Source organism: Schistocerca piceifrons, chromosome 2 (assembly GCF_021461385.2).
Source record: "Schistocerca piceifrons isolate TAMUIC-IGC-003096 chromosome 2, iqSchPice1.1, whole genome shotgun sequence".
NCBI classification, from domain to species: domain Eukaryota; kingdom Metazoa; phylum Arthropoda; class Insecta; order Orthoptera; family Acrididae; genus Schistocerca; species Schistocerca piceifrons.
The window spans coordinates 991520530-991534140 of NC_060139.1; the positions used below are offsets into that span (position 1 = coordinate 991520530).

The 13611-nt window shown below is 41.0% G+C and overlaps 1 protein-coding gene across 1 annotated transcript in view; it reads left to right on the forward strand.

Annotated features, from left to right (window-relative positions):
• The window catches only part of LOC124776746 (dynein axonemal heavy chain 7-like), an 881127-nt gene that overhangs the window by 148075 nt on the left and 719441 nt on the right, over window positions 1-13611 (forward strand). Inside the window, 3 exon segments of the mRNA XM_047251871.1 lie at window positions 6109-6521; window positions 7915-8068; window positions 8220-8446. Of these exon segments, the coding sequence (XP_047107827.1) occupies window positions 6109-6521; window positions 7915-8068; window positions 8220-8446 (794 nt within the window).

Below are 13611 nucleotides of genomic sequence, written 5' to 3' on the forward strand. Positions count from 1 at the left end.
TGCAAGCAATGAGTGAAAATAGGCGTAGTAAGCTAATTTACTAAGATGTTTATCAGCAAAATTTGCAATGACCCTTACTGCATAAGTAGCTGAACTCAAACGTTTCAGCAGATCATCAATGTGTTCTTCCAATTTAATCTCTCATCAATAGACATACCTAAAAATTTGGAATATTCTACCTTAGCTATATGCTTCTGATTAAGGTCTATATTTATTAATGGCGTCATACCATTCACTGTACGGAACTGTATGTACTGTGCCTTATCAAATTTCAGTGAGAGTCCGTTTACAAGGAACCACTTAGTAATTTTCTGAAAGACAGTATTGACAATTTCATCAGTTAATTCTTGTTTCTCAGGTGTGATTACTATACTTGTATCATCAGCGAAGAGAACTAACTTTGCCTCTTCATGAATATAGAATGGCAAGTCATTAATATATATTAAGAACAACAAAGGACCCAAGACCGACCCTTGTGGAACCCCATTCTTGATAGTTCCCCGATTTGAGGAATGTGCTGATCTTTGCATATTATGAGAACTGCTTATTTCAGCTTTCTGCACTCTTCCAGTTAGGTACAAATTAAACCATTTGAGCACTGTCCCACTCATGCCACAATACTTGAGCTTGTCTAGCAGAATTTCATGATTTACACAATCAAAAGCCTTTGAGAGATCACACAAAATCCCAGTGGGTGGTGTTCGGTTATTCAAATCATTCAAAATTTGATTGGTGAAAGGATATATGGCACTTTCTGTTGAAAAACCTTTCTGGAAACCAAACTGACATTTTGTTAGTACTTCATTTTTACAGATATGTGAAGCTACTCTTGAATACATTACTTTCTCAAAAATTTTGGTTAAAGCTGTTAGAAGGGAGATTGGACGGTAATTGGTGACATCAGATCTATCCCCTTTTTTATGCAAAGGTATAACAATAGCATATTTCAGTCTATCAGGGAAAATGCACTGTTCCAGAGAGCTATTACACAGGTGGCTGAGAATCTTACTTATCTGTTGAGAACAAGCTTTTAGTATTTTGCTGGAAATTCCATCAATTCCATGTGAGTTTTTGCTTTTAAGTAAGTATATTATTTTCCTAATTTCAGAGGGAGAAGTGGGTGAGATTTCAATTGTATCAAATTGCATAGGTATGGCCTCTTCCATTAACAGCCTAGCATCTTCTAATGAACACCTGGATCCTACTACATCAACAACATTTAGAAAATGATTATTAAAAATATTTTCAACTTCTGACTTTTTGTTTGTGAAGTTTTCATTCAATTTGATGGTAATACTGTCTTCCTGTGCTCTTGGTTGACCTGTTTCTCTTTTAATAATATTCCAAATTGTTTTAATTTTATTATCAGAGTTGCTGTTTTTAGACATGATACACATACTTCTGGATTTTTTAATAACTTTTCTTAATGTAGCACAGTAGTTTTTATAATGTTTGATAGTTTCTGGGTCACTCCTCCCCCCTCCATGAGAAAAATTGAATGATGTAAGTAGCAAGCTGTCATGGCTTACAGTGAAGACATCAGACAATGGCCTCTATAGCACACACAGCACCTTGAACAGGAAAGTAAGTTTTCATGTAAATGTTTTCTGTAACTGGGAATACAATAGTACTATCAGCTGTGAACCATTGTAAAGATGGCTTGCTGGTGTTGTGGTTGTGTTCAGTATTGTAGAGTTGTGATTGACCCCTTGGCCATACAAATAATGTACCATATTTACTCGAATCCAAGCTGCACTTCTTTTCCGGTTTCTGTAATCCAAAAAACTTCCTGCGGCTTAGAATCGAGTGCAAAGGTGCCGCCACAACTAACTTCTGCCGTTGAATACACTCCTGGAAATGGAAAAAAGAATACATTGACACCGGTGTGTCAGACCCACCATACTTGCTCCGGACACTGCGAGAGGGCTGTACAAGCAATGATCACACGCACGGCACAGCGGACACACCAGGAACCGCGGTGTTGGCCGTCGAATGGCGCTAGCTGCGCAGCATTTGTGCACCGCCGCCGTCAGTGTCAGCCAGTTTGCCGTGGCATACGGAGCTCCATCGCAGTCTTTAACACTGGTAGCATGCCGCGACAGTGTGGACGTGAACCGTATGTGCAGTTGACGGACTTTGAGCGAGGGCGTATAGTGGGCATGCGGGAGGCCGGGTGGACGTACCGCCGAATTGCTCAACACGTGGGGCGTGAGGTCTCCACAGTACATCGATGTTGTCGCCAGTGGTCGGCGGAAGGTGCACGTGCCCGTCGACCTGGGACCAGACCGCAGCGACGCACGGATGCACGCCAAGACCGTAGGATCCTACGCAGTGCCGTAGGGGACCGCACCGCCACTTCCCAGCAAATTAGGGACACTGTTGCTCCTGGGGCATCGGCGAGGACCATTCGCAACCGTCTCCATGAAGCTGGGCTACGGTCCCGCACACCGTTAGGCCGTCTTCCGCTCACGCCCCAACATCGTGCAGCCCGCCTCCAGTGGTGTCGCGACAGGCGTGAATGGAGGGACGAATGGAGACGTGTCGTCTTCAGCGATGAGAGTCGCTTCTGCCTTGGTGCCAATGATGGTCGTATGCATGTTTGTCGCCGTGCAGGTGAGCGCCACAATCAGGACTGCATACGACCGAGGCACACAGGGCCAACACCCGGCATCATGGTGTGGGGAGCGATCTCCTACACTGGCCGTACACCACTGGTGATCGTCGAGGGGACACTGAATAGTGCACGGTACATCCAAACCGTCATCGAACCCATCGTTCTACCATTCCTAGACCGGCAAGGGAACTTGCTGTTCCAACAGGACAATGCACGTCCACATGTATCCCGTGCCACCCAACATGCTCTAGAAGGTGTAAGTCAACTACCCTGGCCAGCAAGATCTCCGGATCTGTCCCCCATTGAGCATGTTTGGGACTGGATGAAGCGTCGTCTCACGCGGTCTGCACGTCCAGCACGAACGCTGGTCCAACTGAGGCGCCAGGTGGAAATGGCATGGCAAGCCGTTCCACAGGACTACATCCAGCATCTCTATGATCGTCTCCATGGGATAATAGCAGCCTGCATTGCTGCGAAAGGTGGATATACACTGTACTAGTGCCGACATTGTGCATGCTCTGTTGCCTGTGTCTATGTGCCTGTGGTTCTGTCGGTGTGATCATGTGATGTATCTGACCCCAGGAATGTGTCAATAAAGTTTCCCCTTCCTGGGACAATGAATTCACGGTGTTCTTATTTCAATTTCCAGGAGTGTATATGTAGCGCTACACAGGCATGCTTTGCAGGCACAAAGATAAATATTGTCGCCAAAACCTCTGATTCAGTAAATAAATTTAATTGAGTTTCGACCACTGCATTTTCATACATTACTCAACGAAGTAAACACAAATCCCATATTGTTCATCTTCGAATGCAGCAGCATTTCAATGTACTATGAAAATCCGACTGGCAAGACTGTTTGAGATGTTTGTCAATATGGCCAACTCTACGTTCTGAATTTTTTCCTACCTGTGAGAAGAGATGGTTGCTAATAGGAACTTTTATGAATTGTGAATCACATGCAGTATTCTCTTCACCATAAGAATAATATGAATATAACCATTTTACCATGTATTCTTTCGTGTTTGCTGCTTTCTCATTTAAATCTTGTCTGCCTAATAAACTATGAAACTAGTGTGAGACAACAGCAAACGCGGAAGAATGTACATATCATGTCATGTTTATATTTGTATCATTCTTATGCCTAATAGTGATAGTCAGAGATGAAGCATGGCAATTGACTAGATTTTTAAATCTAAGATGACTCTAATTTCTGTGCAGAATGTAATGTACAAAAGAGGCGCCTGCAAAGATTTTCAAATGGCGAAAAATTTTATCTAAACTCTCGTTCAGAACATCTTCTATCATACGCAGTCTATTATTTGGTTCTTGTTGATCATTATCAAAGAAAGCAACAGTGTAAGTAACAAGAAATAGCAATCTCTTGCCATTGTTTCGCTAATGAGACAATTCCTCTTTTTTTTTTTTTTTTTTTTTTTTTTTTCGTAAGCGGCGGTAGCGCGCAGAAAAGCAAGCCATGCTGTGAGCGGCGACAGGTCGTAAACACACATTATCAGAATGCGACAAACAATGCATGACACAGTACAATTACGCATTTTCAGCTTAGAGTGACGTAAACACCTATAACAAAGAGAACAGCGCTTATCAGATCATAGAAAAATAAGCAATCAATTCAAACCAGATGAAGCACGTGAAAAAGGAAGGGTACCCGTATAAATATGGGCCTGATGCATAGCAATGGCTACCTGGTAAAGCTTAACTGCTAAGCTTACGACTCGAACCAAACTACTGTAGCTGTATCGTCATTCATTTGACCTAAATTGTGTCTCATATTACAATGGACCAACTTTGTTTCGATTTGGAAGTGCGGCCTAAAACTTTTCTCTCCCTTGAATTTCGAGTCTCAAATTTCAGGTGCAGCTTAGATTAGGGGAAATATTTTTCCCTTTGATTTCGAGTCTCATTTTTCAGGTGTGGCTTAGATTCGAGTGCGGCTTAGATTCAAGTAAATACGGTAGTTGAAAAATTTCGAAGAACTTCTAATACAGAACCCATTTCTGAAGACTATGTAATGTTTTATATAAGTATTCATTGCAAAATACTGCCTGTCAAAAAAATTAAGCACCCAGAAGACATGGTCAGCTGTCAATGTAACTTTGTACATATACACTCAAATGTGGGAATGTAAATGATTAAGAGTTACAATTTTCTGTGGAAGGTAGAATGGCCACCAGGGTCCATTAGGTATATAAGGGGCTAGAGTAGCATTAGATGTTGAGCAACCACTATGAAGGACACAGAGATACTGTGTAATTGTGTGAAACAGTTCTATTAGCATCTGACAAGGACACCATTGTGGTTCTCCATTTGGCTGCATTTTTAGATAGTGCAATATACAGATTTGTGAGGCATTCAGTTGTGACAGAGGCTTGATGTTGGACTGCATTGAAAAATGAGGGCTGGCATACTCATCGTCAAGGTACTGGTCCACCATGTCTCACCACCACAAGGAAGAATCACTGTATTGTGCACTAAGCACATTTTAACCCCTTCACATCTGTACCTACCGCCTGAGAATAAGTTACGGACTCCCTGCATCTTCATGTCTCATTCCGCACCGTAGGTCACAGACTAGCCACACTCAGACTATGAAATTACTGTCCCGTGTTTATGCTGGTGTTAACAGAAATGGCTGTATTTGCAATTGTACCATAACGAGGAATCATGGACTGCTGTTGAATGGTGCCTGATTGTGTTCAGTGATTAACAGCAGTTCTGCATTATCGTGGATGATCATTGTCAATTAGTTTGGTAGCACCTTGAGGAGAGGTTCCATTATAACAATGTTTTGATGAGGCACAGAGGTGTTACTCCTGGCATAATGGTATGGGGAGACATTGGGTATGGCCTCAGGTCACAGCAGGTAGTGGTTAAGGGGTCTCTGATGGCAAAGTGGTATATCACACACATCTTTCATCCTCCTGTCCTGCGGCAGTATTGTGGTATCGTTTTTAATGGGGCAGTGCTTGTACACACATTGCATGTGTGCCTGTGAACTGTACATGTGATGTCAAGATAATCCCATGGCCAACAAGGTTCCAAGATCTATCCCTAACAGAATCCGTGTGGGTCCATCTCAGATGTCGGTTCATCCCAGAACCAGTATCCATGATAATGACGACCAGTTGAGACAGTCATTGGCCAGCTTTCCTCAGGAGAGGATACAGCAAATTTATGACACCCCTGTCAATGGAATCAGTCTATGCATGTAGGCCAGAGCATGTACAGTGTCATGCTGAAATGTTGGTTCATACTTCCAAGTTCTTTGTAAGTTTGGCTTAGTTTTGTAATAACATCTGCAGCAATATCACACATTCTTTATTTTTTGTCAGTGTTTGTGAGAGACATATCTGAATATAATTCACTCTGTTGTCAAAATGTATTCCTCAGTTTTTACTTTTCAATTAGGCAAAGTATATTTGAATATAGATTACCTACCTATGTTTCGTTTATGGACTTTCTTTTTTTTCTAGGTACGTGTTCAAATAGAAAAGTTTCGTGAAAACATGCCAATTATACAGACTCTTGGAAATCCTGGCATGAAGGAACGTCACTGGGAAAAAGTGTCAGAGATAGTTGGCTTTCCCATAAAACCAGATTTCGAACTCTCATTATCCAAAGTTATAGATTTTGGCCTAGAAGATTTTATCCCACGATTTGAAGCTATAAGTGAGTCTGCAACAAAAGAAAACAATTTGGAGAGAGCTCTGGAGAAGATGAAGAAAGAATGGGCTGATATGGAGTTTGCAGCGATTCCATATCGTGACAGTGGCACTCACATTTTATCAGCAGTTGATGACATTCAAGTTTTGCTGGATGATCATATTGTTAAAACACAGACTATGAAGAGCTCACCATACATTAAGCCTTTTGAAGCTGAAATACTGTAAGTTTGTTAGAAAGTACACTGTGAGTATTAAGCAAATTACATATAATACCTTTTCCCTCTATTGCTTAAACATGGACTGTGACATCATTGTGCCCACTGGTATTCATTTTTACTTACATTTTCCTGTTACAGTGTTTTTTTATGATAAGCATGATACATATGTAACCCTAACAGTATTGCCTTATATTTACTTGCAGAACATGGTAATGATACTGAAAAAAAAGCACTTTCCTGATATTCTGCTAATATTTTTATTTGATCACAAACCAGCTTCTGCTTCTTAATCCGGTGTCAGATGACAACTGAATGCTGCAACTGTTGATCAGATTTTATGGATTCAGATCAGATACAGACATTTAAGAAAGAAGTAATACTTCTTTATAGTATGTGGAAACCATTACATTTAACAAAAATGAAACATGATATTAAATTTGTTGTTGTAATTTAACATTTACTTAATAGGGTTAAAAATAGGAAGTTGTGTGTGGTCATTTAAAATAAAGCTATCAGTCTGTCTCATATGTTAATTGATTTCAAGTATTTTGAGTACTCTAGAATGAGAGTTTCACTCTGCAGCGGAGTGTGTGCTGATGTGAAACTTCCTGGCAGATTAAAACTGTGTGCCAGACTGAGACTTGAACTCAGAACCTTTGCCTTCTGCGGGCAAATACTCTACCATCTGAGCTACCCAAGTATGACTCACGCACTGTCCTCACAGATTTAGTTCCACCAGTACATCATCTCCTACCTTCCAAACTTCACAGAAGCTCTCCTGCAAACCTTGCAGAACTAGCACTCCTGGAACAAAGGATATTGCGGAAACATGGCTTAGCCACAAACTATTGTGCCACTGACAGCCTTTACATATGACTAAAATGCGCTTAAGTTTTGTGAGGTCTTACTACAACGTAATTAGGTGCTCTCAGTAGAGTTAACTTTATACACATCATGCTGTAACTTTCATCACATAGTGTGAAAAAGTTATTGGTTTACCACAGTTATTGACATATCTTAGGAAATAACATCAGTTGCATACTGCAATCATTCTGATAGGTGTGCTGCTGTTATATCATCTATGATGTGAATGCAGAGAAAAAATGAAAGATTTGCAGGCATGTTCATTGCTGACATGAAACCAAGTGATTCCTCATCAGTTAATCAGTTTTCATATTTGTGAGCCACCTTTCCCTGTATGCAAATGCAATTCAGTCAAAAATTATTGTTTTGATTTTACATAAAAAACAAAATCTTTAAATTCACTGGTACTCTGAAACTCTCAGTACGTTAGAAGCCTCTTTCTGTAGACTATATAAAATAATGAATATAGCATTGTGCTGCTCTAGGTGACTTTCAGCTATGAAGTACTGAAATGAATTTACTTTTCTTGCAGACAGTGGGAAGGAAAACTGATATTGTTGCAGGAAATATTAGACGACTGGCTTAGAGTTCAGTGCACATGGCTATATTTGGAGCCTATTTTCTCTTCACCAGATATTCAAAGCCAGATGCCTGAAGAAGGAAGAAAATTCAGTGCCGTTGATAAGGTGGATAATGAAAATCACTATTTCAGATTCTTTGGTGTGTGTGTGTGTGTGTGTGTGTGTGTGTGTGTGTGTGTGTGTGTGTTTGCATGCCTCAATGCTACAGAGGTATTCGAAAGAGTCTAAATAAACTTTGTACTGTTTTGTTTTGTAGATATGGCGTGATATAATGAAAACAGTTTTGCTTGATACAAAAGTGTTGGCTGTTATTGAAATTGATAAAATGTTAGAACGCTTAAAGAAATGCAATTCTTTATTGGAGATGATACAGCGTGGACTAAATGACTACTTGGATAAGAAAAGAATATACTTCCCAAGATTCTTTTTCTTGTCAAATGATGAACTGCTTGAAATTCTGTCAGAAACAAAGGACCCAACAAGGTAAGCAATTATATACATTTTTACTTCTAAAAAGATTTGTGTGAATACAGGAGGCGCATCACTTGTGTCAAAGCTGTTGGGTTCATTATAATTAAGCAGTCAAGATGGTAGTTATTCTGTGCTGTGGTCATTGTGTAGGGACAAGGGCTATCCAGAAAGTAACAGACATTTCAGTCTGTCACAGCAATGAAGAGGTTACAGCTGCCATGTTGCGGCCATAACATTCCTACACTCTGTACGAATCCAGCAGTGGTACCTTGTGATCTGTGTTTCTACTTCTTTGCTTTCTGTGATGTATTAAAATGTGCACTGCCATAGAAAACCCTGCAACATGTGAAGTGCCTTCTGTGATTAGGCTTTTGCTAGGAAATAATTGCAAACCAATTGAAATTTATTGCGATCTTTGTGACGTGTACAGAAAAGGACTAATGAATGAAAGCTGAGTGGGGTAGTGGTGCATTAATTGTAAAAATGGTCATGCCAGTGGTAGGCATAGCCTTGTGACTGATGAACTAGTGATGAAAATCAATGACAAAGTTTGTGAAAATCATCATTTCGTGATTACAGAAAGTGTACAACATTTTCTCCAAATTTCACAGAGTTTGCTACATGAAACTGGGGACACACACATTCTCCCAAGAAACAAGAAAGCCTTTGCAAATGCTGTCAGTGAGAAAGATCTTGAGTACTGTGTTTTGTGACTCTAAGGGGAGTGATTCTTGTTGATTTCCTTGAGCATGGCTCAACAATTAACTCAGGCAGGTATTGTCAGACACTGTCAAAGTTAAGGCAGGTGATACAAAATAAGCACCAGGGAAAACTTAGCATAAAAATTTTGTTTTCTCACTACAACACATGTCCACAAATAGCCAGTTGCACTTGAGACTTCCTATGTGAGGCATTTGGTCAGCCACCATAAAGCACAGATTTGGCACTGAGCAACTACCAACTTTTTCCACAATGAGGACATGGCTCACTACACACTGCTTTGATACTGACACTGAACTGCATGCTGGTATAAGCCAGTGATTGCAATTGCAGGTGGGAGATTTCTACAGAGCTGGTATTGAAAAACATATGCCATGATATGGTAAGTGCCTCAATTTGAATGGTGATTATGTAGAAAAATAGCTTAGGAGGTACCTTTAAATTGTATTTAATAAAATTTGTCTTTTCCGTATTATTATTTATTTCAAAATGTCTGTTACTTTCTGGATACCCTTAGTATACGTCCCTTGTTCTATCCACTGCTTCACACACTCATAAAAGTCACAGGAACATGCCCTGAAGCAGCTGAAATGGCAGCTTGTGATGAACTCATTCCCCAAACACCAATCGTTCTCTCTTGTTTGAACCCACTCATATGTTGATATTGTTGAAGATGGAGTTCTAGATGGTGCCATTAGAAAAGTGCAGTGACCCATTGCTCATAGCTAAGTAGAATTTTACTAGTGCATTGGATGAAATGTATTACGAAAATAATTCTGTTGCTGTATTGCAACTTTAGGCTGTATGGAATTGTGCAAAAGTATTCCTAGTATTGGTTAGTAACTATATTTGTTGATTATGATGACACTAAAGTATCACAAAGTGATGTTGACCCACTGAAATATTAACAGTGCTCACACAAAGAAATTGTTACCCACACATAAAGAAAATTCTTTTTATCTGTAAACTCTGGTAATCATTACGACAAAACAGGGGGAGTGATACATTTGATTGTTCATACACAAGTGCTGATGGGCTGAGATGTTGATAGGCACATAAAAAGGCTGAGAATGTCACTAGCTTTAGGGCAAATTCTTCATCAGAGGTGTAGCATACACATCCGTGCAAACACATTTATATACGTACACATGCACTTGTATTGCTACTCTGTCCTGACTGACTGTAGTGGGTGACAGTTATGTCATACGGAATGGTTAAGAGGAGAAAGGAAGTAGTGCGTGCGTGTGTGTGTGCAAGGGTGGTGGGGGGGTGGTGGTGGTGGTGGGGGGGGGGGGGGGGGGGGAGTACTGTTGAAGGAAGGATGGTTGGTGAAAGATGCCTGGGACAGAGGAACAGGTGTGTGGGATAGGAATGTGACACCATTGGGCTTGTGTGACATGGTGACTTGTGCACAGAAAAGAGTGACATGGAGAAGTGGATTGGGAAGGGGATATAGAACTGAGGAAGAGGGTGACTGTAGAGAAGAGGGAGTAAGTTCAGAATGAGTGACATTCGGATGCTGGGGCTGGTGGAAGTGGAAGTGGGTGCGGGGCAGAGACTATTGGAGATCAAGGCCAGGATGATTACAAGATTGAAGAATGCATTGCTAGGATGGCTCCCATCAACATAATTCAGAGAAGGTGGTGCTGGAGTTAAGGATCTAGATGGCATGAGTTGTGAAGCACCCACTGAAATCAAGCACGTTACACACAGCATTGTGATCTGCTGTTGGGTGATCAGCTTTGGTCTTGACCACAGTTTGACCGTAGCCATCCATTCAGATTGATGTTGGTCAATATTTACAGCGCTACTTTCGCAAGTTGCCTTGTCTCTGTCAGGAAGTTTCAACCATGCTGGAATTGTCAGAGACTGGCCCTCCTCCTGATAGGCACAATGGGAACGTCTATATTGCCTCCCAACCTCTATAACCAAAGCTAACCAAACCCCTAAACTGAATCTTGGCCCTCCCAGTTCATATTTTCATCCAACCATGACCCTCCATGAGCCACACCTAACCAATCCTTGATTACCTTCCATGAATTTCTTACCTTCAACTTGTCCACACTCTCTATTCTTAGCTCCCTTCCCATGAACACTAACCTCTCAACAACCATTCACAATCATGAGATAGGCCTTGATATAGTCATCCTCCCTGCACACAAAGGCATCACCACTGTTGTGATGAACTGCAATGGTTACCTGGTAGAAAGTAATTGCCCACTGCCTTACTACTCCACCTGCAACTGATTCCATAGTGATCTCATCCTGAAAGTCCAGCATAACTTCCAATCTCTTCTCAAATCTATAGGCCCACACCTGAAACTCTTTCCAAAATTGGTCTTCTTCCTCAACCCAACTATCCCATCCTTCCACATTCTTTGTCAACATGCTTCCCAAAACCCACAGCCTTAACAGTCAAGGACAGAAAATTACAGCTGGTTACTGTACTCTCAAAGAAATAATTAGGCTTTTCTCGGTCAACACCTCCATTCAGTAGTCCACAACTCAGCTTCTCATACCGTAGCTACAAGAAACTTGCTTCATGGATTCCCAGCCATCCCCACACCAATGCCATCTGAACCCCTAGTCATCACTGTTGACATAGTCCTCCTGTATACCAACACCCCCATGCCCATGGCGCTACCACTACGTAACACTACCTCTCTCAGCGTCATACCAACTTCAGATCTACTACTGACAAATTGTATTCTTGTTGTTGTTGTGGTCTTCAGTCCTGAGACTGGTTTGATGCAGCTCTCCATGCTACTCTATCCTGCGCAAGCTTCTTCATCTCCCAGTACCTACTGCAACCTACATCCTTCTGAATCTGCTTAGTGTATTCATCTCTTGGTCTCCCTCTGCGATTTTTACCCTCAACGCTGCCCTCCAATGCTAAATTTGTGATCCCTTGATGCCTCAAAACATGTTCTACCAACCAGTCCCTTCTTCTAGTCAAGTTGTGCCACAAACTTCTCTTCTCCCCAATCCTATTCAATACCTCCTCTTAGTTACGTGATCTACCCACCTTATCTTCAGCATTCTTCTGTAGCACCACATTTCGAAAGCTTCTATTCTCTTCTTGTCCATACTAGTTATCGTCCACGTTTCACTTCCATACATGGCTACACTCCATACAAATAATTTCAGAAACGACTTCCTGACACTTAAATCTATACTCGATGTTAACAAATTTCTCTTCTTCAAAAATGATTTCCTTGCCATTGCCAGTCTACATTTTATATCCTCTCTACTTCGACCATCATCAGTTATTTTACTCCCCAAATAGCAAAATTCCTTTACTACTTTAAGTGTCTCATTTCCTAATCTAATTCCCTCAGCATCACCCGATTTAATTTGACTACATTCCATTATCCTTGTTTTGCTTTTGTTGATGTTCATCTTATATCTTCCTTTCAAGACACTGTCCATTCCATTCAACTGCTCTTCCAAGTCCTTTGCTGTCTCTGTCAGAATTACAATGTCATCGGCGAACCTCAAAGTTTTTACTTCTTCTCCATGAATTTTAATACCTACTCCGAATTTTTCTTTTGTTTCCTTTACTGCTTGCTCAATATACAGATTGAATAACATCGGGGACAGGCTACAACCCTGTCTCACTCCTTTCCCAACCACTGCTTCCTTTTCATGCCCCTCGACTCTTATAACTGCCATCTGGTTTCTGTACAAATTGTAAATAGCCTTTCGCTCCCTGTATTTTACCCCTGCCACCTTCAGAATTTGAAAGAGAGTATTCCAGTTAACATTGTCAAAAGCTTTCTCTAAGTCTACAAATGCTAGAAACATAGGTTTACCTTTTCTTAATCTTTCTTCTAAGATAAGTCGTAAGGTTAGTATTGCCTCACGTGTTCCAACATTTCTACGGTATCCAAACTGATCTTCCCCAAGGTCCGCTACTACCAGTTTTTCCATTTGTCTGTAAAGAATTCGCTTTAGTATTTTGCAGCTGTGACTTATTAAACTGATAGTTCGGTAATTTTCACATCTGTCAACACCTGCTTTCTTTGGGATTGGAATTATTATATTCTTCTTGAAGTCTGAGGGTATTTCGCCTGTCTCATACATCTTGCTCACCAGATGGTAGAGTTTTGTCATGACTGGCTCTCCCAAGGCCATCAGTAGTTCTAATGGAATGTTGTCTATTCCCGGGGCCTTGTTTCGACTCAGGTCTTTCAGTGCTCTGTCAAACTCTTCACGCAGTATCTTATCTCCCATTTCGTCTTCATCTACATCCTCTTCCATTTCCATAATATTGTCCTCAAGTACATCCCCCTTGTATAAACCCTCTATATACTCCTTCCTCCTTTCTGCCTTCCCTTCTTTGCTTAGAACTGGGTTGCCATCTGAGCTCTTGATATTCATACAAGTGGTTCTCTTCTCTCCAAAGGTCTCTTTAATTTTCCTATAGGCAGTATCTATCTTACCCCTAGTGAGATAGG